The sequence below is a fragment of the Ranitomeya imitator genome, chromosome 1 (assembly GCF_032444005.1).
Source record: "Ranitomeya imitator isolate aRanImi1 chromosome 1, aRanImi1.pri, whole genome shotgun sequence".
NCBI classification, from domain to species: domain Eukaryota; kingdom Metazoa; phylum Chordata; class Amphibia; order Anura; family Dendrobatidae; genus Ranitomeya; species Ranitomeya imitator.
Genome location: NC_091282.1, coordinates 87808892 through 87831939, shown reverse-complemented (window position 1 = coordinate 87831939; position 23048 = coordinate 87808892). Strand labels below are relative to the sequence as shown.

At 52.6% G+C, this 23048-nt stretch overlaps 1 protein-coding gene across 2 annotated transcripts in view; it reads right to left on the bottom strand.

Annotated features, from left to right (window-relative positions):
- MRPS30 (mitochondrial ribosomal protein S30) overlaps nucleotides 1–8479 on the bottom strand; it is a 35148-nt gene extending 26669 nt beyond the window's left edge. The window contains exon 1 of one of the 2 annotated variants that reach the window (XM_069748662.1): nucleotides 7883–8479. In XM_069748662.1, the coding sequence (XP_069604763.1) occupies nucleotides 7883–8432 (550 nt within the window). In that variant the 5' untranslated portion in view covers nucleotides 8433–8479. The remainder of the gene's footprint in view (nucleotides 1–7882) is intronic. The other variant, XM_069748653.1, reaches the window with a different exon arrangement.
- Nucleotides 8480–23048: the final 14569 nt, after the last annotated feature.

The following is a 23048-nucleotide window of genomic DNA, read 5'->3' as shown; positions in this document are numbered from 1 at the left end:
CCCCCATGGGATACATCAGGGAGGTGCAGGGCTCCTCTAACCCCCCATGGGATACATCAGGGAGGTGCAGGGCTCCTCTAACCCCCCATGGGATACATCAGGGAGGTGCAGGGCTCCTCTAACCCCCCATGGGATACATCAGGGAGGTGCAGGGCTCCTCTAACCCCCCATGGGATACATCAGGGAGGTGCAGGACTCCTCTAACCCCCCCCACCATGGGATACATCAGGGAGGTGCAGGACTCCTCTAATCCCCCCACCATGGGATACATCGGGGAGGTGCAGGACTCCTCTAATCCCCCCACCATGGGATACATCGGGGAGGTGCAGGACTCCTCTAATCCCCCCACCATGGGATACATCGGGGAGGTGCAGGACTCCTCTAATCCCCCCACCATGGGATACATCGGGGAGGTGCAGGACTCCTCTAATCCCCCCACCATGGGTTACACCGGGGAGGTGCAGGACTCCTCTAACCCCCCCCCCCCCCACCATGGGTTACACCAGGGAGGTGCAGGACTCCTCTAACCCCCCCCACCACCACCATGGGTTACACCAGGGAGGTGCAGGACTCCTCTAATCCCCCCACCCCACACACCATGGGTTACACCAGGGAGGTGCTGGACTCCTCTAACCCCCCACCATGGGTTACACCGGGGAGGTGCAGGACTCCTCTAATCCCCCCACCATGGGTTACACCGGGGAGCTGCAGGACTCCTCTAAACCCCCCCCCCCCCACACCATGGGTTACACCAGGGAGGTGCAGGACTCCTCTAACCCCCCACCCCACCACCATGGGATACATCAGGGAGGTGCAGGACTCCTCTAACCCCCCCCCCACCACCATGGGTTACACCAGGGAGGTGCTGGACTCCTCTAATCCCCCCACCCCACCACCATGGGTTACACCAGGGAGGTGCAGGACTCCTCTAACCCCCCACCCCACCACCATGGGTTACACCAGGGAGGTGCAGGACTCCTCTAACCCCCCCCCCCACACCATGGGTTACACCAGGGAGGTGCAGGACTCCTCTAACCCCCACCACCACCACCACCACGGGTTACACCAGGGAGGTGCAGGACTCCTCTAACCCCCACCACCACCACCACCACGGGTTACACCAGGGAGGTGCAGGACTCCTCTAACCCCCACCACCACCACCACCATGGGTTACACCAGGGAGGTGCAGGACTCCTCTAACCCCCCACCATGGGATACATCAGGGAGGTGCAGGGCTCCTCTAACCCCCCATGGGATACATCAGGGAGGTGCAGGGCTCCTCTAACCCCCCATGGGATACATCAGGGAGGTGCAGGACTCCTCTAATCCCCCCACCCCACACACCATGGGTTACACCAGGGAGGTGCAGGACTCCTCTAACCCCCACCACCACCATGGGTTACACCAGGGAGGTGCAGGACTCCTCTAATCCCCCCACCCCACCACCATGGGTTACACCAGGGAGGTGCAGGACTCCTCTAATCCCTCCACCCCACCACCATGGGTTACACCAGGGAGGTGCAGGACTCCTGTAACCCCCCACCCCACCACCATGGGATACACCAGGGAGGTGCAGGACTCCTCTAACCCCCCCCCCCACACCATGGGTTACACCAGGGAGGTGCAGGACTCCTCTAACCCCCACCACCACCACGGGTTACACCAGGGAGGTGCAGGACTCCTCTAACCCCCACCACCACCACCACCACCACGGGTTACACCAGGGAGGTGCAGGACTCCTCTAACCCCCCACCATGGGATACATCAGGGAGGTGCAGGGCTCCTCTAACCCCCCATGGGATACATCAGGGAGGTGCAGGGCTCCTCTAACCCCCCCACCATGGGATACATCAGGGAGGTGCAGGGCACCTAACCCCCAATCCCAGCATGTGATACGCTAGAGGTGCAGGACTCCTCTAACCCCCCATGGGATACATCAGGGAGGTGCAGGGCTCCTCTAACCCCCCATGGGATACATCAGGGAGGTGCAGGGCTCCTCTAACCCCCCATGGGATACATCAGGGAGGTGCAGGGCTCCTCTAACCCCCCATGGGATACATCAGGGAGGTGCAGGGCTCCTCTAACCCCCCATGGGATACATCAGGGAGGTGCAGGGCTCCTCTAACCCCCCATGGGATACATCAGGGAGGTGCAGGGCTCCTCTAACCCCCCATGGGATACATCAGGGAGGTGCAGGGCTCCTCTAACCCCCCATGGGATACATCAGGGAGGTGCAGGGCTCCTCTAACCCCCCATGGGATACATCAGGGAGGTGCAGGGCTCCTCTAACCCCCCATGGGATACATCAGGGAGGTGCAGGGCTCCTCTAACCCCCCATGGGATACATCAGGGAGGTGCAGGGCTCCTCTAACCCCCCATGGGATACATCAGGGAGGTGCAGGGCTCCTCTAACCCCCCATGGGATACATCAGGGAGGTGCAGGGCTCCTCTAACCCCCCATGGGATACATCAGGGAGGTGCAGGGCTCCTCTAACCCCCCCATGGGACACATCAGGGAGGTGCAGGGCTCCTCTAATCCCCCCACCCCACACACCATGGGTTACACCAGGGAGGTGCAGGACTCCTCTAACCCCCACCACCACCATGGGTTACACCAGGGAGGTGCAGGACTCCTCTAACCCCCACCACCACCATGGGTTACACCAGGGAGGTGCAGGACTCCTCTAATCCCCCCACCCCACCACCATGGGTTACACCAGGGAGGTGCAGGACTCCTCTAATCCCCCCACCCCACCACCATGGGTTACACCAGGGAGGTGCAGGACTCCTGTAACCCCCCACCCCACCACCATGGGATACACCAGGGAGGTGCAGGACTCCTCTAACCCCCCCCACCACCACCACGGGTTACACCAGGGAGGTGCAGGACTCCTCTAACCCCCACCACCACCACCACCACCACGGGTTACACCAGGGAGGTGCAGGACTCCTCTAACCCCCCACCATGGGATACATCAGGGAGGTGCAGGACTCCTCTAACCCCCCATGGGATACATCAGGGAGGTGCAGGGCTCCTCTAACCCCCCATGGGATACATCAGGGAGGTGCAGGGCTCCTCTAACCCCCCATGGGATACATCAGGGAGGTGCAGGGCTCCTCTAACCCCCCATGGGATACATCAGGGAGGTGCAGGGCTCCTCTAACCCCCCATGGGATACATCAGGGAGGTGCAGGGCTCCTCTAACCCCCCATGGGATACATCAGGGAGGTGCAGGGCTCCTCTAACCCCCCATGGGATACATCAGGGAGGTGCAGGGCTCCTCTAACCCCCCATGGGATACATCAGGGAGGTGCAGGGCTCCTCTAACCCCCCATGGGATACATCAGGGAGGTGCAGGGCTCCTCTAACCCCCCATGGGATACATCAGGGAGGTGCAGGGCTCCTCTAACCCCCCATGGGATACATCAGGGAGGTGCAGGGCTCCTCTAACCCCCCATGGGATACATCAGGGAGGTGCAGGGCTCCTCTAACCCCCCATGGGATACATCAGGGAGGTGCAGGGCTCCTCTAACCCCCCATGGGATACATCAGGGAGGTGCAGGGCTCCTCTAACCCCCCATGGGATACATCAGGGAGGTGCAGGGCTCCTCTAACCCCCCATGGGATACATCAGGGAGGTGCAGGGCTCCTCTAACCCCCCATGGGATACATCAGGGAGGTGCAGGGCTCCTCTAACCCCCCATGGGATACATCAGGGAGGTGCAGGGCTCCTCTAACCCCCCATGGGTTACACCAGGGAGGTGCAGGACTCCTCTAACCCCCCACCATGGGATACATCAGGGAGGTGCAGGGCTCCTCTAACCCCCCATGGGATACATCAGGGAGGTGCAGGACTCCTCTAACCCCCCACCATGGGATACATCAGGGAGGTGCAGGGCTCCTCTAACCCCCCATGGGATACATCAGGGAGGTGCAGGGCTCCTCTAACCCCCCATGGGATACATCAGGGAGGTGCAGGGCTCCTCTAACCCCCCATGGGATACATCAGGGAGGTGCAGGACTCCTCTAACCCCCCATGGGTTACACCAGGGAGGTGCAGGGCTCCTCTAACCCCCCATGGGATACATCAGGGAGGTGCAGGACTCCTCTAACCCCCCACCATGGGATACATCAGGGAGGTGCAGGGCTCCTCTAACCCCCCATGGGATACATCAGGGAGGTGCAGGGCTCCTCTAACCCCCCCCCCCCCCCCACCATGGGTTACACCAGGGAGGTGCAGGACTCCTCTAACCCCCCACCCCACCACCATGGGATACATCAGGGAGGTGCAGGACTCCTCTAACCCCCCCCCCACCACCATGGGTTACACCAGGGAGGTGCAGGACTCCTCTAATCCCCCCACCCCACACACCATGGGTTACACCAGGGAGGTGCTGGACTCCTCTAATCCCCCCACCCCACCCCACCACCATGGGTTACACCAGGGAGGTGCAGGACTCCTCTAACCCCCCACCCCACCACCATGGGTTACACCAGGGAGGTGCAGGACTCCTCTAACCCCCACCACCACCACCACCACCACCATGGGTTACACCAGGGAGGTGCAGGACTCCTCTAACCCCCCACCATGGGATACATCAGGGAGGTGCAGGGCTCCTCTAACCCCCCATGGGATACATCAGGGAGGTGCAGGGCTCCTCTAACCCCCCATGGGATACATCAGGGAGGTGCAGGACTCCTCTAATCCCCCCACCCCACACACCATGGGTTACACCAGGGAGGTGCAGGACTCCTCTAACCCCCACCACCACCATGGGTTACACCAGGGAGGTGCAGGACTCCTCTAATCCCCCCACCACCATGGGTTACACCAGGGAGGTGCAGGACTCCTCTAATCCCCCCACCCCACCACCATGGGTTACATCAGGGAGGTGCAGGGCTCCTCTAACCCCCCCCCCACCATGGGTTACACCAGGGAGGTGCAGGACTCCTCTAACCCCCCACCCCACCACCATGGGATACATCAGGGAGGTGCAGGACTCCTCTAACCCCCCCCCACCACCATGGGTTACACCAGGGAGGTGCAGGACTCCTCTAATCCCCCCACCCCACGGGTTACACCAGGGAGGTGCTGGACTCCTCTAATCCCCCCACCCCACCACCATGGGTTACACCAGGGAGGTGCAGGACTCCTCTAACCCCCCACCCCACCACCATGGGTTACACCAGGGAGGTGCAGGACTCCTCTAACCCCCACCACCACCACCACCACCATGGGTTACACCAGGGAGGTGCAGGACTCCTCTAACCCCCACCACGACCACCATGGGTTACACCAGGGAGGTGCAGGACTCCTCTAACCCCCCCCACCACCACCACCACGGGTTACACCAGGGAGGTGCAGGACTCCTCTAACCCCCCCCCCCCCACACACCATGGGTTACACCAGGGAGGTGCAGGACTCCTCTAACCCCCCACCATGGGATACATCAGGGAGGTGCAGGGCTCCTCTAACCCCCCATGGGATACATCAGGGAGGTGCAGGGCTCCTCTAACCCCCCATGGGATACATCAGGGAGGTGCAGGACTCCTCTAATCCCCCCAACCCACACACCATGGGTTTCACCAGGGAGGTGCAGGACTCCTCTAACCCCCACCACCACCATGGGTTACACCAGGGAGGTGCAGGACTCCTCTAATCCCCCCACCCCACCACCATGGGTTACACCAGGGAGGTGCAGGACTCCTGTAACCCCCCACCCCACCACCATGGGATACACCAGGGAGGTGCAGGACTCCTCTAACCCCCCCCCCCCCCCCCCCACACCATGGGTTACACCAGGGAGGTGCAGGACTCCTCTAACCCCCACCACCACCACCACCACCACGGGTTACACCAGGGAGGTGCAGGACTCCTCTAACCCCCCACCATGGGATACATCAGGGAGGTGCAGGGCTCCTCTAACCCCCCATGGGATACATCAGGGAGGTGCAGGACTCCTCTAACCCCCCATGGGATACATCAGGGAGGTGCAGGACTCCTCTAACCCCCCCACCATGGGATACATCAGGGAGGTGCAGGGCTCCTCTGACCCCCCATGGGATACATCAGGGAGGTGCAGGGCTCCTCTAACCCCCCCATGGGATACATCAGGGAGGTGCAGGGCTCCTCTAACCCCCCATGGGATACATCAGGGAGGTGCAGGACTCCTCTAACCCCCCCACCATGGGATACATCAGGGAGGTGCAGGGCTCCTCTAACCCCCCATGGGATACATCAGGGAGGTGCAGGACTCCTCTAACCCCCCCACCATGGGATACATCAGGGAGGTGCAGGACTCCTCTAACCCCCACCACCACCATGGGTTACACCAGGGAGGTGCAGGACTCCTCTAATCCCCCCACCCCACCACCATGGGTTACACCAGGGAGGTGCAGGACTCCTCTAATCCCCCCACCCCACCACCATGGGTTACACCAGGGAGGTGCAGGACTCCTGTAACCCCCAACCCCACCACCATGGGATACACCAGGGAGGTGCAGGACTCCTCTAACCCCCCCCCCCACCACACACCATGGGTTACACCAGGGAGGTGCAGGACTCCTCTAACCCCCCCCACCACCACCACCACGGGTTACACCAGGGAGGTGCAGGACTCCTCTAACCCCCACCACGGGTTACACCAGGGAGGTGCAGGACTCCTCTCTCCCCCCACCATGGGATACATCAGGGAGGTGCAGGGCTCCTCTAACCCCCCATGGGATACATCAGGGAGGTGCAGGACTCCTCTAACCCCCCACCATGGGATACATCAGGGAGGTGCAGGGCACCTAACCCCCAATCCCAGCATGTGATACGCTAGAGGTGCAGGACTCCTCTAACCCCCCATGGGATACATCAGGGAAGTGCAGGGCTCCTCTAACCCCCCATGGGATACATCAGGGAGGTGCAGGGCTCCTCTAACCCCCCATGGGATACATCAGGGAGGTGCAGGACTCCTCTAACCCCCCATGGGATACATCAGGGAGGTGCAGGACTCCTCTAACCCCCCATGGGATACATCAGGGAGGTGCAGGGCTCCTCTAACCCCCCATGGGATACATCAGGGAGGTGCAGGGCTCCTCTAACCCCCCATGGGATACATCAGGGAGGTGCAGGACTCCTCTAACCCCCCATGGGATACATCAGGGAGGTGCAGGACTCCTCTAACCCCCCATGGGATACATCAGGGAGGTGCAGGGCTCCTCTAACCCCCCATGGGATACATCAGGGAGGTGCAGGGCTCCTCTAACCCCCCATGGGATACATCAGGGAGGTGCAGGACTCCTCTAACCCCCAATGGGATACATCAGGGAGGTGCAGGACTCCTCTAACCCCCCATGGGATACATCAGGGAGGTGCAGGACTCCTCTAACCCCCCCACCATGGGATACATCAGGGAGGTGCAGGGCTCCTCTAACCCCCCATGGGATACATCAGGGAGGTGCAGGACTCCTCTAACCCCCCATGGGATACATCAGGGAGGTGCAGGACTCCTCTAACCCCCCCACCATGGGATACATCAGGGAGGTGCAGGGCTCCTCTAACCCCCCATGGGATACATCAGGGAGGTGCAGGGCTCCTCTAACCCCCCATGGGATACATCAGGGAGGTGCAGGACTCCTCTAACCCCCCATGGGATACATCAGGGAGGTGCAGGACTCCTCTAACCCCCCATGGGATACATCAGGGAGGTGCAGGGCTCCTCTAACCCCCCATGGGATACATCAGGGAGGTGCAGGACTCCTCTAACCCCCCATGGGATACATCAGGGAGGTGCAGGGCTCCTAACCCCCCATCCCAGCAGGTGATACGCTAGAGGGGTGCAGGAGGCAGACCCGAGACCCTCCCCCACACCTCTGTTGGCAGCACTCACTCACCCAGGCTGCAGCGGGTCAGGGCAGGGTTGTACCGGGCGCAGCAGCTGCGGAGGATGGACACGGCGCTGCTCAGGAAGGGTGCCGCGGACAGCTCCTGGCTGCGGTACAGGAAGCTGCGCCCCTTAGTGGTGTAGTAGAGGTGCTGCAGCAGGGCCTCGCACAGCGCAGACTTCAGGCCGGACATGTCCTGCTCCCCCAGCCCGGCCGCCCCCTCGCTCTGCCCCGGGAGCCCCCTCACGTACGCCGTCTTGGTGAAGTGCTGGTACCAGCGGTCGGCGCCCACCGCCAGTGTCTGCGGGTACACCACATACTTCAGCCGCTGCAGGCCGGAGATCAGCTTCAGCTTGGCGGCGGTGTCCGTCTGCGCATGCACCCGGCTGTAGTGCCCCTCTATGCGCCGCCGCCTGGACGCTTTGCTCCTAGCGGTCATTGAGGCCACAACCGGCGGGTACAGAGAAGGGACGGCGGCGGGAGGCTCCGGGGGGAGCAGCAGGGCGGCCGGTAAGTCTGCATTGTGCCGCAGCTTCCCGAATATCTTGCGGCCCGCCATCTTGTGCCCCGGCAACCAAGGACGCGACCTTCCACAGTGTGTTGTGAGTGGACAGCTGAGGGTCACCTGACAGGAAACTGATCAATGACAGAACGCGGTCACTGACGTCTGGCTCCGCCCACACAGCGCCTGTATCACCACGTGTAGGAAGTGACGTCAGAGCTAGTGATGGGACTTCGGGGTTTTTTTTGGGAATCGGCTCTTTCGGCTCTTGAATCGGCTCTTCAGTAATCTCACCAACATAATGACACAAAACCTTCTAGTTATCAAACAAATGCAAAAAATGTGCAAAACAGCAGTTTAACTTAACAGTGAAACATTTTTAGAAGGTCATTAGGACAAATTGGCATTAAGAAACACTAAGTGCCTCAGTTTGGACGGGCTGATCCGGTTTCTTCTCTCTGTGATTATCTGCCCTGTTTTGGAGAAAATTCTCTCTGAAGGGACTGATGTTGCTAGGCACTAGTTTTTGGTGTAACTGATGCCTGAGGGGTGGCTGTAGACGCTGCAGCAGCAGTACCAGTAGATGATGTACTGGGGGTCACCGTCACATGGTCTGGAGCAGATACCTGCGTGCTATCTTCAATAGGCACTGTAGGGTGTGCAGTTCTGATATGCCTATGAAGGTTATGGTAGACCCTGCTCGAAAAGATAGTGTGTGCTTACAAAGTCTGCATTGAGCCTTACTGTTTCCAATGTCATCAAAGTGAGCCCAAATGCTGCTTCTCTTCTGCCGTTTGTCACTCATCTTTGATCATGTGTTTTGCACAGTAGTGTTAGGATCAGTCACTTTTTACTGATGGAATTTGTCAGAAACCACACACCTCCAGACAGTCAGGTACCGTCCATCACTATAACACACTGAACACAGGGAGGGCAGGATGCCAATAAAGATGTAAGAAGACAGTGCAATGAGTGCATGAGGACAAGTGAAACTTGAGCTGTGACTGGCTGCTCTGTGGTCACATGTTCTGCCCTCATTTACATCCTGCTTCTGTATTGGCCGGGTGAATGAGATAGATTCAAGATTCAAAGATTCAAAGAAGCTTTATTGGCAGGACCAAATACACATCAGTTTTGCCAAAGCAAGTGTATAGAGGCAATAGGGATAGGGACTGTGGGGATGTTGGGTAGGAGCTGTGGGGGAGGTGGATGGGGCAGATCCAGGTTGGGGGCTATAATCCATGGCATAGGGGAGGTGGATGGGGGCAGATCCATTGTGGGGGCTATAGACCATGCAATAGGGGAGGTGGATGGGGGCTATAGTCCATGGCATATGGGAGGTGGATGGGGCAGATCCATTGTGGGGGCTATAGACCATGCAATAGGGGAGGTGGATGGGGGCTATAGTCCATGGCATATGGGAGGTGGATGGGGCAGATCCATTGTGGGGGTTATAGTCCATGGCATAGGGGAGGTGGATGGGGCAGGTCCAGGTTGGGGGCTATAGTCCATGGCATAGGGGAGGTGGATGGGGCAGATCCAGGTTGGGGGCTATAGTCCATGGCATAGGGGAGGTGGATGGGGCAGGTCCAGGTTGGGGGCCATAGTCCATGGCATCATAGTTCTCTTTCTCGCAGTCTATGACATTCGCTCACATACCGCGCTGCTATCTCCACCGCTCTCTCTTCTTCTGCCAGCAGGATATATGTTTTCTCTTCCTCCTTCATGGTGATGAAGTCTGGGAAGAGATGTGAGAGTCTCCTGAAGTGAGTGTCCCTCACTGCTGAGTATTTGGAGCAGTGTAGCAGGAAGTGGGTTTCGTCCTCTATGGCCTCCTGGTCACAGTGTTGGCACAGTCTTTCCTCCCTGGGCTTGTAGCTCTGCCTGTGTCGGCCACATTCGATGGCCAGACTGTGGGCACTGAGTCTATATCGGCTCAGGATCTGGCGGTCTCTGGGGTCCAGGAGTTTCTCCAGATATGGGGCCAGTCTGTAATCTCTCTGTAGGCTCCGGTACATGGTCAGTTTCTGTGAGCTGATGATATCATTCTTCCAGTCACTGACATACCTCTCCTGGCCTTCATCTGCCATCTTCCTGATTCCGGCTTTTGTCAGGTTGTTGTGATTGGTGTTCTGCTCCGGTTGGGTTTGGCTGGGCTGTTCCGGGGGTTCTGGTTTTTCTGTTTCACTTTCATGTATCAGGGCTTTATGGTGATGGGAGCTTGGAATGCTCCTATGCAGGTGAGCCCGGAATGACAGCGCCCTCTTTAGAACTGTCAGGTGTAGAGGGAATCTGCCCAGCTCGGCCCGACAAGCACTGTTGGAGGTGCTCCGATGGACCTGGAGAAGGTGCTTGCAGAATTCCAGGTGGAATATTTCTGTTGGACTGGAGTCCCACTTTGACCAGTCTGGGTAGGTGTGAGGACCCCAGACTTCGCTGCCATACAGGAGGATTGGGGCGATGATGGAGTCGAAGATTTTTAGCCAGACCCTCACTGGTGGCTTCAGATGGTAGAGTGTCCTTCGGATGGCATAGAAAGTTTTGCAGGCCTTGTCTTTCAGGGTCTCTATGGCTTGTTTGAAGTTCCCTGACCGGTGAATCTCTAGGCCCAGGTAGGTATATTTGTCCGTTCCTGTGAGGTCGCAGTTGTTGAGGATAACTGCGCTGCTGCCGACTCCTCTCGTACAGCACTTTCAGCAGCAGCTTTCCTCTCTCCCCCTCCAGCACACAGTCTCTCCTGGCTCCTCTCCTCTCCCTCCACCACCAGGCTGACATCAGGGAAGGGAGGAGAGCAGAGAGCCACTAGATAACAAGCGGCTCACTGATAGGTGCCGGCTCATATCGTTCACAGTGAAGAGCCGGCTCTTTGAGTCGGCTCGTTCATGAACGTCACATCACTAGTCAGAGCGACACGCGCAGGCGCAGACTAGAAGTTGCCGCCGCACAGCCTGTCTGATAATGGCGCATCCGGTTGTCACGGGATTTGTGCATTTTGCTCGGATCTGCAGTGACGGGTTTGGCTGGATTTTCATCTCTGTTCTTAAAAAGAGGAGAAATCCGAAGTGAAAGAAATACTATAGAAGCTGACGTGCTGTTCATCCCTCCTTCATGTGGCAGTAATGTTCTCTGTGGATCGTCCATGCTTTACACTTAAAGGGGATTACCACTGTCAGTGTTCTGCACACCATTGTCATTCCTATATTAAAAATGAGAACTCCCATGTGAGCCCAGCCTCCTAGGCCGGTCCTGGGTATGTGCTCTATGGAGGCGGACAGATGAGCTTCCCACAGTGTGAGGCCTAATGGGGTGTCTGCAGGCAGCGCCCTCTACTGCTTAACTAGCCAAAAACAAGAGAAAGCAAGAACTGAATCAGCAGGAACTTCAAAAATAAATACATAGTTCCTGAGGGGGAGAGATTGGCGGAGACTCCAGGTCAGGTGACAGCTGTGGAGCACTTAATTATAAAAGGCTCAAGAGGGCACTGAAGGGAGGGGCTGACGCCTGGACCTGTAGCAGGACAGATGGAGTTGGCTTATATTGTGAGTGACCAGGCATGAGCAAAAGGAACCGAGAGACCAGATCCGAGTGAGGGAACCTAGAGACCAGATCCGAGTGAGGGAACCTAGAGACCAGATCCGAGTGAGGGAACCTAGAGACCAGATCCGAGTGAGGGAACCTAGAGACCAGATCCGAGTGAGGGAACCTAGAGACCAGATCCGAGTGAAGGAACCTAGAGACCAGATCCGAGTGAGGGAACCTAGAGACCAGATCCGAGTGAGGGAACCTAGAGACCAGATCCGAGCGAGGGAACCTAGAGACCAGATCCGAGCGAGGGAACCTAGAGACCAGATCCGAGCGAGGGAACCTAGAGACCAGATCCGAGTGAGGGAACCTAGAGACCAGATCCGAGTGAGGGAACCTAGAGACCAGATCCGAGTGAGGGAACCTAGAGACCAGATCCGAGTGAGGGAACCTAGAGACCAGATCCGAGTGAGGGAACCTAGAGACCAGATCCGAGTGAGGGAACCTAGAGACCAGATCCGAGCGAGGGAACCTAGAGACCAGATCCGAGCGAGGGAACCTAGAGACCAGATTCGAGTGAAGGAACCTAGAGACCAGATCCGAGTGAGGGAACCTACAGATCAGATCCGAGTGAGGGAACCTAGATACCAGATCCGAGTGAGGGAACCTAGAAACCAGATCCGAGTGAGGGAACCTAGAGACCAGATCCGAGTGAGGGAACCTAGATACCAGATCCGAGTGAGGGAACCTAGAAACCAGATCCGAGTGAGGGAACCTAGAGACCAGATCCGAGTGAGGGAACCTAGAGACCAGATCCGAGTGAGGGAACCTAGAGACCAGATCCGAGTGAGGGAACCTAGAGACCAGATCCGAGTGAGGGAACCTAGAGACCAGATCCGAGTGAGGGAACCTAGAGACCAGATCCGAGTGAGGGAACCTAGAGACCAGATCCGAGTGAGGGAACCTAGAGACCAGATCCGAGTGAGGGAACCTAGAGACCAGATCCGAGTGAGGGAACCTAGAGACCAGATCCGAGTGAAGGAACCTAGAGACCAGATCCGAGTGAGGGAACCTAGAGACCAGATCCGAGTGAGGGAACCTAGAGACCAGATCCGAGTGAGGGAACCTAGAGACCAGATCCGAGTGAGGGAACCTAGAGACCAGATCCGAGTGAGGGAACCTAGAGACCAGATCCGAGTGAGGGAACCTAGAGACCAGATCCGAGTGAGGGAACCTAGAGACCAGATCCGAGTGAGGGAACCTAGAGACCAGATCCGAGTGAAGGAACCTAGAGACCAGATCCGAGTGAGGGAACCTAGAGACCAGATCCGAGTGAGGGAACCTAGAGACCAGATCCGAGTGAGGGAACCTAGAGACCAGATCCGAATGAGGGAACCTAGAGACCCGATCCGAGTGAGGGAACCTAGAGACCAGATCCGAGTGAGGGAACCTAGAGACCAGATCCGAGTGAGGGAACCTAGAGACCAGATCCGAGTGAGGGAACCTAGAGACCAGATCCGAGTGAGGGAACCTAGAGACCAGATCCGAGTGAGGGAACCTAGAGACCAGATCCGAGTGAGGGAATCTAGAGACCAGATCCGAGTGAGGGAACCTAGAGACCAGATCCGAATGAGGGAACCTAGAGACCCGATCCGAGTGAGGGAACCTAGAGACCAGATCCGAGTGAGGGAACCTAGAGACCAGATCCGAGTGAGGGAACCTAGAGACCAGATCCGAGTGAGGGAACCTAGAGACCAGATCCGAGTGAGGGAACCTAGAGACCAGATCCGAGTGAGGGAACCTAGAGACCAGATCCGAGTGAGGGAACCTAGAGACCAGATCCGAGTGAAGGAACCTAGAGACCAGATCCGAGTGAGGGAACCTAGAGACCAGATCCGAGTGAGGGAACCTAGAGACCAGATCCGAGTGAGGGAACCTAGAGACCAGATCCGAATGAGGGAACCTAGAGACCCGATCCGAGTGAGGGAACCTAGAGACCAGATCCGAGTGAGGGAACCTAGAGACCAGATCCGAGTGAGGGAACCTAGAGACCAGATCCGAGTGAGGGAACCTAGAGACCAGATCCGAGTGAGGGAACCTAGAAACCAGATCCGAGTGAGGGAACCTAGAGACCAGATCCGAGTGAGGGAACCTAGAGACCAGATCCGAGTGAGGGAATCTAGAGACCAGATCCGAGTGAGGGAACCTAGAGACCAGATCCGAGTGAGGGAACCTAGAGACCAGATCCGAGTGAGGGAACCTAGAGACCAGATCCGAGTGAGGGAACCTAGAGACCAGATCCGAGTGAGGGAACCTAGAGACCAGATCCGAGTGAGGGAACCTAGAGACCAGATCCGAGTGAGGGAACCTAGAGACCAGATCCGAGTGAAGGAACCTAGAGACCAGATCCGAGTGAGGGAACCTAGAGACCAGATCCGAGTGAGGGAACCTAGAGACCAGATCCGAGTGAGGGAACCTAGAGACCAGATCCGAGTGAGGGAACCTAGAGACCAGATCCGAGTGAGGGAACCTAGAGACCAGATCCGAGTGAGGGAACCTACAGATCAGATCCGAGTGAGGGAACCTAGAAACGAGATTCGAGTGAAGGAACCTAGAGACCAGATCCGAGTGAGGGAACCTACAGATCAGATCCGAGTGAGGGAACTTAGATACCAGATCCGAGTGAGGGAACCTAGAAACCAGATCCGAGTGAGGGAACCTACAGATCAGATCCGAGTGAGGGAACCTAGAGATCAGATCCGAGTGAGGGAACCTAGAGACCAGATCCGAGTGAGGGAACCTAAAGACCAGATCCGAGTGAGGGAACCTAGAGACCAGATCCGAGTGAGGGAACCTAGAGACCAGATCCGAGTGAGGGAACCTACAGATCAGATCTGAGTGAGGGAACCTACAGGTCAGATCCGAGTGAGGGAACCTAGAGACCAGATTCGAGTGAAGGAACCTAGAGACCAGATCCGAGTGAGGGAACCTACAGATCAGATCCGAGTGAGGGAACCTAGATACCAGATCCGAGTGAGGGAACCTAGAAACCAGATCCGAGTGAGGGAACCTACAGATCAGATCCGAGTGAGGGAACCTAGAGACCAGATCCAAGTGAGGGAACCTAAAGACCAGATCCGAGTGAGGGAACCTACAGATCAGATCCGAGTGAGGGAACCTAGAGACCAGATCCGAGTGAGGGAACCTAGAGACCAGATCCGAGTGAGGGAACCTAGAGACCATATCCGAGTGAAGGAACTTAGAGACCAGATCCGAGTGAAGGAACCGAGAGACCAGATCCGAATCAAGGAATCGAGTCGTTACACTGGCTGCCCATTCATTACAGGATACAATTCAAAGTACTTGTTCTCACCCATAAAGCTCTCCACAGTGCAGCACCCCTGTACATCTCCTCCCTCATTTCTATCTATCGGCCTAACCGACCACTGCGCTCTGCAAATGACTTTCGACTAACCTCTGCATTAATCCGTACCTCCCACTACCGACTCCAAGACCTCCTGTGCTGCGCCAATCCTCTGGAATGCTCTACCCCAAGATATTAGGAACATCCACAATTTGCATAGTCTCAAAACACATTTGTTCAGAGCGGCCTACCACGTTCACTAATCAAAGTCATTTTAGGTTTGTGTGTAGCCCATTCACTATCTCCATCTATCCCCCACCCCATGAAGGTGGCTGGACCATCATTGTAAATACATCATTGTAAATACACACCTGTGCTTTGTATCTCCCCCACCTCATTGTAGATTGTAAGCTCTCACGAGCAGGGTCGTCTTATTTCGCTTTAATTATTGTTAACGTTGTTACTTATGACTGTTGTGTTTGAAACTGTTAGACTGTAAAGCGTTGCGGAATATGTTGGCTCTATATAAATAAAGATTATTATTATTATTTGGCACATGTGATTTTAATTAGCAGGAGACTACAAAGTAAGGGGCTCTTCGGGGCTGTACCCTTTTGCCGCTTTATTAAGCACTGCAACTTTCTTTCTGAATTATCGTGAGTCCAGGATCTTTTGAACTGTGTAATGTTCTTGCCCATCCACTTCAATAGGATCAGGTGGAGGTAGACGATGCCCTGGGAAAGGAATTTTAGTGTTGTGGAGAGGTGCGCCAATTACAAGTTCTGTTATGGGGCCCCTTGATTTCTGTGTATGCCCCTGGAGTCAAGTAATGTAAGGAATAAATCCACATAATTCTAGGCTCGAATCTACTACTCTCCATGTTTTGTGGTGTGCTGGGGTACTTGTGAAGCAACTGCTGTATTTTAAGGTAACTACATTTTTGTATTTATTTACTACCAATTTCCTTATTTCTCTTCTATGGCACACATATTACATTCCTATTATGCAACACTGCAAAAGCATAAGTAATGAATTTTTTTTATTTTTTAGCATTTTTATTATATAAGGTAATTTTTACCTCCAAAATTAATTTTTTAATTCTCTTGTGCATAATGATTTCATGTCTAACATACAGTCATGGCCAAAATGTTGGGACGCTTGAAATTGTTCCAGAAAACATGTTTTATTTTACACATGTTTTATTATACACATGTTTATATCCTTTGTGTGTATTAAAATGACAGGAAAAAAAACTGAAAAAAAGACAATTTGGACATAATTTCACACAAAATCCAGAAAATGGGTCAGATAAAATTGTTGGCATTCTCAACTTAATATTTTATTGCACACCCTTTGGAATAAATAACTGCAATCAATCTCTTCCTATAACCATCACCAAGCTTCATACAGTTCTCAACTGGAATTTTGGACCTCTCTTCTATTGCAAACTGCTCCAGGTCTCTCATATTTGAAGGTGCCGTCTCCCAACAGCAATTTTAAGATCTTAGCACTGGTGTTTAATGGGATTTAGATCTGGACTCATTCCTAACCACTTCAGAAATCTCTAGCACCTTATTCCCATCCATTTCTGGGGGCTTCTTGAAGTATGTTTTATTATTATTATTATTATTATTATATATTTTTATAGCGCCATTTATTCCATGGCGCTTTACATGTGAATACGGGGCAAATATAGACAAATACATTAAACATGAGCAGATAACAAGGCACACGAGTACATAAGGAGGGAGGACCCTGCCCGCGAGGGCTCACAGTTTGCAGGGGGTGGGTGAGGATACATTAGGAGAGGGAAGAGCTGGCTGTAAGGCTGTTCAGTAGGTTGAGGATCACTGCAGGCTGTAGGCTTGTCGGAAGAGATGAGTTTTGGGTCATTGCCCTGCTGGAAGACCCATGACCTAGGATGCAAACCCACCTTTCTGACACTGGTAACCATATAAGCCGTTTACTATTAGTGCTGATCGAATAATCGAATAGTCAAATATTGGATTTGGCAAAATCGGCCCAAACAATTTCTAATATCCGTGTATTCGTACCGAATAACAAATCCAATGCTGGTCAATGGGAAAGCCGACTATTTTTCTGCTGGACCCAGCAAAGAGGTCTGGGGGAATCGGAAAAAAACTGAAATGGGTGGGAAAGAGTTAAAACTAAATGGAAACAGCATGGAGAAGATGCCTGCATGCCTTTCTGACTCGCATATAGTATCTGGGAATAATGTTAGACTATTACGCCGGTTTTATGCATTTTAAAAAAGACCTACCAAACCTACATTTTTTTAAAGGGAAAAATGCTAAGAAACATTATTTCCTTCATAATTATATGTACAGTTGTGCTCAAAAGTTTACATACCCCAGCAGAATTTTTGCTTTCTTTGCCTTTTTTCAGAAAATATGAATGATCTTTTTCTCCACTCATGGTTAGTGGTTGGGTGAAGCCATTTATTGTCAAACTACTGTGTTTTCTCTTTTTAAATCATAATGACAAGCCAAAACATCCAAATGACCCTGATCAAAAAATTCACATGACCTGGTGATTTTGGCCTGATGCATAGAAGTTGACACCATTGGGTTTGAATGGCTACTAAAGGTAACATGTGACCTGTTTGCTTGTAATCAGTGTGTGTGCATAAAAGCTGAGTGAGTTTCTGGGATCCAGACAGACTCTTGCATCTTTCATCCAGCCACTGACATTTCTGGATTGTGAGTCATGTGGAAGGCTAAAGAATTGTCAACGGATCTACGGGAAAAGGTAGTTTAAATGTATAAAACAGGAAAAGGATACAAAAAGATATCCAAGGAATTGATTATGCCAGTCAGCAGTATTCAAACTGTGATTAACAAATGGAAAATCAGGGGCTCTGTACAAACAAAACCACGGTCAGGTAGACCAACAAAAATGTTGTCCACAATTGCCAGGAAAATTGTTCGGGATGCAAAGAAAAACCCACAAATAATAGCTGAAATACAGGACTCTCTGAAAACTAGCGGTGTCAGCTGTTTCAAGATGCACAATAAGGAGTCACTTGAAGAAAAATGAGCTGCATGGTTGAGTCACCAGAAGAAAGACATTACTGCGCAAATGTGTTATGATCCGGTGACCTTGGAGCAGCATGAAAACTTTCACTGGAGTAGGTGGTAACTATACTGACCGCAAATCCTGAACTTAACACTGCAACTAGAAGTAGCCGTGGGGTGTGCCTAACAAACCCTAGACACCTCGTCACAGCCAGAGGACTAGATATCCCTATAGATGGAAATAGGAATACTATCTTGCCTCAGAGCAGAAACCACAAAGGATAGGCAGCCCCCCACAAATATTGGCTGTGAGTAGGAGAGGAAAGACAAACACAGGCAGAAAACAGGATTTAGCACAAGAGGCCACTCTAGCTAAAATAGGAAAGGATAGAACAGAGTCCTGTGCGGTCAGTATTAAAACCCTTCCAAAAATATCCACAGCAGATTATACCAAAAATTCCTCCATCTAACTAAAGACGTGGAACGTATATCTGCAACTCCAGAGACTCCTAAACTCAGAGCAGGAATACAATCAAAAAACAAGCACACAGCTTGTGTGCCATAGAAAAAGAAACAGTTAAGTAAATAAGGCAGCACACTGCAGCGCTAGAACATACAAACTTGAAAAACGAAATTTGAACTGCATTACTGCACTAGAAATATGAAAAATGAGAGCTTTTAGCGCATAAAAATGGCCAAGTTTATGTGTACCTGGTAGCCCCGTTACGGCATCTCTCTTATACCAGGTCCTAAATTTGCCTTACCTCGCTGAGAATAAACGTCTCCATCTGAATGGGTACATGTGAAAACCTCTTACTAGACTAAAATTCTCTCTCTCTGTGGAGGGGTATTGGACCTGCTGTAATTAAAACACCTGAAGCTAGGAGGCGGAGTGCACGATCAGAAGGCTAAAGAATACATTTCAAAAACCTGACCGGCACATCCAAACATAGACTCAATGTGAACAGGTGCTGAACCTAGAGTCGCCAACTCGTATATAGTTAAGTAAATAAGGCAGCACACTTATTCTCAGCGAGGTAAGGCAAGTTTAGGACCTGGTATAAGAGAGATGCCATAACGGGGCTACCAGGTACACATAAAATTGGCCATTTTTATGCGCTAAAAGCTCTCATTTTTCATATTTCTAGTGCAGTAATGCAGTTCAAATTTCGTTTTTCAAGTTTGTATGTTCTAGCGCTGCAGTGTGCTGCCTTATTTACTTAACTATATACGAGTTGGCGACTCTAGGTTCAGCACCTGTTCACACTGAGTCTATGTTTGGATGTGCCTGTCAGGTTTTTGAAATGTATTCTTTAGCCTTCTGATCGTGCACTCCGCCTCCTAGCTTCAGGTGTTTTAATTACAGCAGGTCCAATACCCCTCCACAGAGAGAGAGAATTTTAGTCTAGTAAGAGGTTTTCACATGTACCCATTCAGATGGAGACGTTTATTCTCAGCAAGGTAAGGCAAGTTTAGGACCTGGTATAAGAGAGATGCCGTAACGGGGCTACCAGGTACACATAAAATTGGCCATTTTTATGCGCTAAAAGCTCTCATTTTTCATATTTCTAGTGCAGTAATGCAGTTCAAATTTCGTTTTTCAAGTTTGTATGTTCTAGTGCTGCAGTGTGCTGCCTTATTTACTTAACTATATACGAGTTGGCGACTCTAGGTTCAGCACCTGTTCACACTGAGTCTATGTTTGGATGTGCAGGTCAGGATTTTGAAATGTATTCTCTAGCCTTCTGATCGTGCACTCCGCCTTCTAGCTTCAGGTGTTTTAATTACAGCAGGTCCAATACCCCTCCACAGAGAGAGAGAATTTTAGTCTAGTAAGAGGTTTTCACATGTACCCATTCAGATGGAGATGTTTATTCTCAGCGAGGTAAGGCAAGTTTAGGACCTGGTATAAGAGAGATGCCGTAACGGGGCTACCAGGTACACATAAAATTGGCCATTTTTATGCGCTAAAAGCTCTCATTTTTCATATTTCTAGTGCAGTAATGCAGTTCAAATTTCGTTTTTCAAGTTTGTATGTTCTAGCGCTGCAGTGTGCTGCCTTATTTACCTAACTATATACGAGTTGGCGACTCTAGGTTCAGCACCTGTTCACACTGAGTCTATGTTTGGATGTGCAGGTCAGGTTTTTGAAATAGAAAAAGAAACAGACACTTATCTTTGCTGAATTGGCAGCTAAGCAGGAGAAGCCAGACAAAGATCCAACAATTCCCAAAAACATTGACAACTGGAAAGGACTAATGAGTCCTGCAAACCTAAATACCCCAGTCAGAATGGCAATTAGCAGATACACCTGTCCAGGACTGCAGGCCAGGGACAACTGCATTACCACCTACAACCACCGGAGGGAGCCCAAAAGCAGAATTCACAACAGTACCCCCCCCTTGAGGAGGGGTCACCGAACCCTCACCAGAGCCCCCAGGCCCATCAGGATGAGCCAGATGAAAGGCACGAACCAAATCAGCGGCATGGACATCAGAGGAAAAAACCCAAGAATTATCCTCCTGGCCATAACCCTTCCATTTGACAAGGTACTGAAGCTTCCGCCTCGAAAATCGGGAATCCAAAATCTTCTCAACAACATATTCCAACTCCCCATCAACCAAAACAGGGGCCGGAGGATCAACAGAGGGAACAACGGGCTCCACATATTTCCGCAATAAAGATCTATGGAAGACATTATGGATCGCAAAAGAGGCCGGAAGCGCCAAACGAAAAGACACCGGATTAATAATCTCAGAAATCCTATAAGGACCAATAAACCGAGGCTTAAACTTAGGAGAAGAAACCTTCATAGGAACATGACGGGAAGACAACCAGACCAGATCCCCAACCCGAAGCCGGGAACCAACACACCGACGACGGTTAGCAAAACGTTGAGCCTCCTCCTGAGACAACACCAACTTGTCCACCACATGAGCCCAAATCTGCTGCAACCTGTCAACCACAGAATCCACACCAGGACAGTCAGAAGGCTCAACCTGCCCAGAAGAAAAACGAGGATGAAAACCAAAATTACAAAAGAAAGGCGAAACCAAAGTAGCCGAACTAGCCCGATTATTAAGGGCAAACTCGGCCAATGGCAAGAAAGCCACCCAATCGCCCTGATCAGCAGACACAAAGCATCTCAAATAAGTCTCCAAAGTCTGATTAGTTCGCTCAGTCTGACCATTTGTCTGAGGATGAAACAGAAGAAAAAGACAAATCAATTCCCAGCCTTGCTCAAAAGGCCCGCCAAAACCTAGAAACAAACTGGGAACCTCTGTCGAACATAATATTCTCCGGAATACCATGCAAACGGACCACATGCTGAAAAAACAACGGAACCAAATCCGAAGAGGAAGGCAATTTAGGCAAAGGCACCAAATGAACCATCTTAGAGAACCGGTCACAAACAATCCAGATAACCGACATCCTCTGGGAAACCGGAAGATCGGAAATAAAATCAATAGAAATATGCGTCCAGGGCCTCTCAGGGACTGGCAATAGCAAAAGCAACCCACTAGCACAGGAAAACAACAAGGCTTGGCCCGCGCACAAGTCCCACAGGACTGCACAAAAGAACGCACATCACGCGACAAAGAAGGCCACCAAAAGGGCCTACCAACCAAGTCTCTGGTACCAAAAATGCCAGGATGACCAGCCAACACGGAATAGTGAACCTCAGAAATCACTCTACTAGTCCATCTGTCAGGAACAAACAGTTTCCCCACAGGACAGCGGTCAGGTTTGTCAGCCTGAAATTCCTGAAGAACCCGTCGTAAATCAGGGGAAATGGCAGAAAGGACCACCCCTTCTTTCAGAATACCGACCGGTTCTAAGACCTCAGGAGAATCAGGCAAAAAACTCCTAGAGAGGGCATCAGCCTTAATGTTCTTAGAACCCGGAAGGTACGAGACCACGAAATCAAAACAGGAAAAAAACAAGGCCCATCGAGCCTATCTAGGATTCAGCCGTTTGGCAGACTCGAGGTAAATCAAATTCTTATGATCGGCCAAGACCACAATACGGTGCTTAGCTTCCTCAAGCCAATGTCGCCACTCCTCAAATGCCCACTTCATAGCCAACAACTCCCGATTGCCAACATCATAATTGCGTTCAGCAGGCGAAAACTTATGGGAAAAGAAGGCACACAGTTTCATTAATGAACCAACAGGATCCCTCTGAGACAAAACGGCCCCTGCCTCAATCTCAGAAGCGTCAACCTCAACCTGAAACGGAAGAGAAACATCCCGTTGGCGCAACACTGGAGCAGAAGTAAATCGACGTTTAAGCTCCTGAAAGGCAGAGACAGCCGCAGAGGACCAATTCGCCACTTCGTCAAATCGGTCAAGGGTTTAACCACGCTGGAAAAATTAGCAATGAAACGGCGATAAAAATTTGCAAAACTCAAAAATTTCTGAAGGCTCTTCACGGATGTGGGCTGAATCCAATCATGAATGGCCTGAACCTTAACCGGATCCATCTCTATAGACGAGGGAGAAAAAATAAAGCCCAAAAAGGAAACCTTCTGCACCCCAAAGAAACACTTAGACCCTTTCACAAACAGGGCATTGTCATGAAGGATCTGAAATACCATCCTGACCTGTTCCACATGAGACTTCCAATCATCGGAAAAAATCTAAATATCGTCCAAATATACAATCAAGAACTTATCAATATAAGTCCGGAAAATATCTTGCATGAAGGACTGAAAAACAGATGGAGCATTAGTGAGCCCGAATGGCATCACAA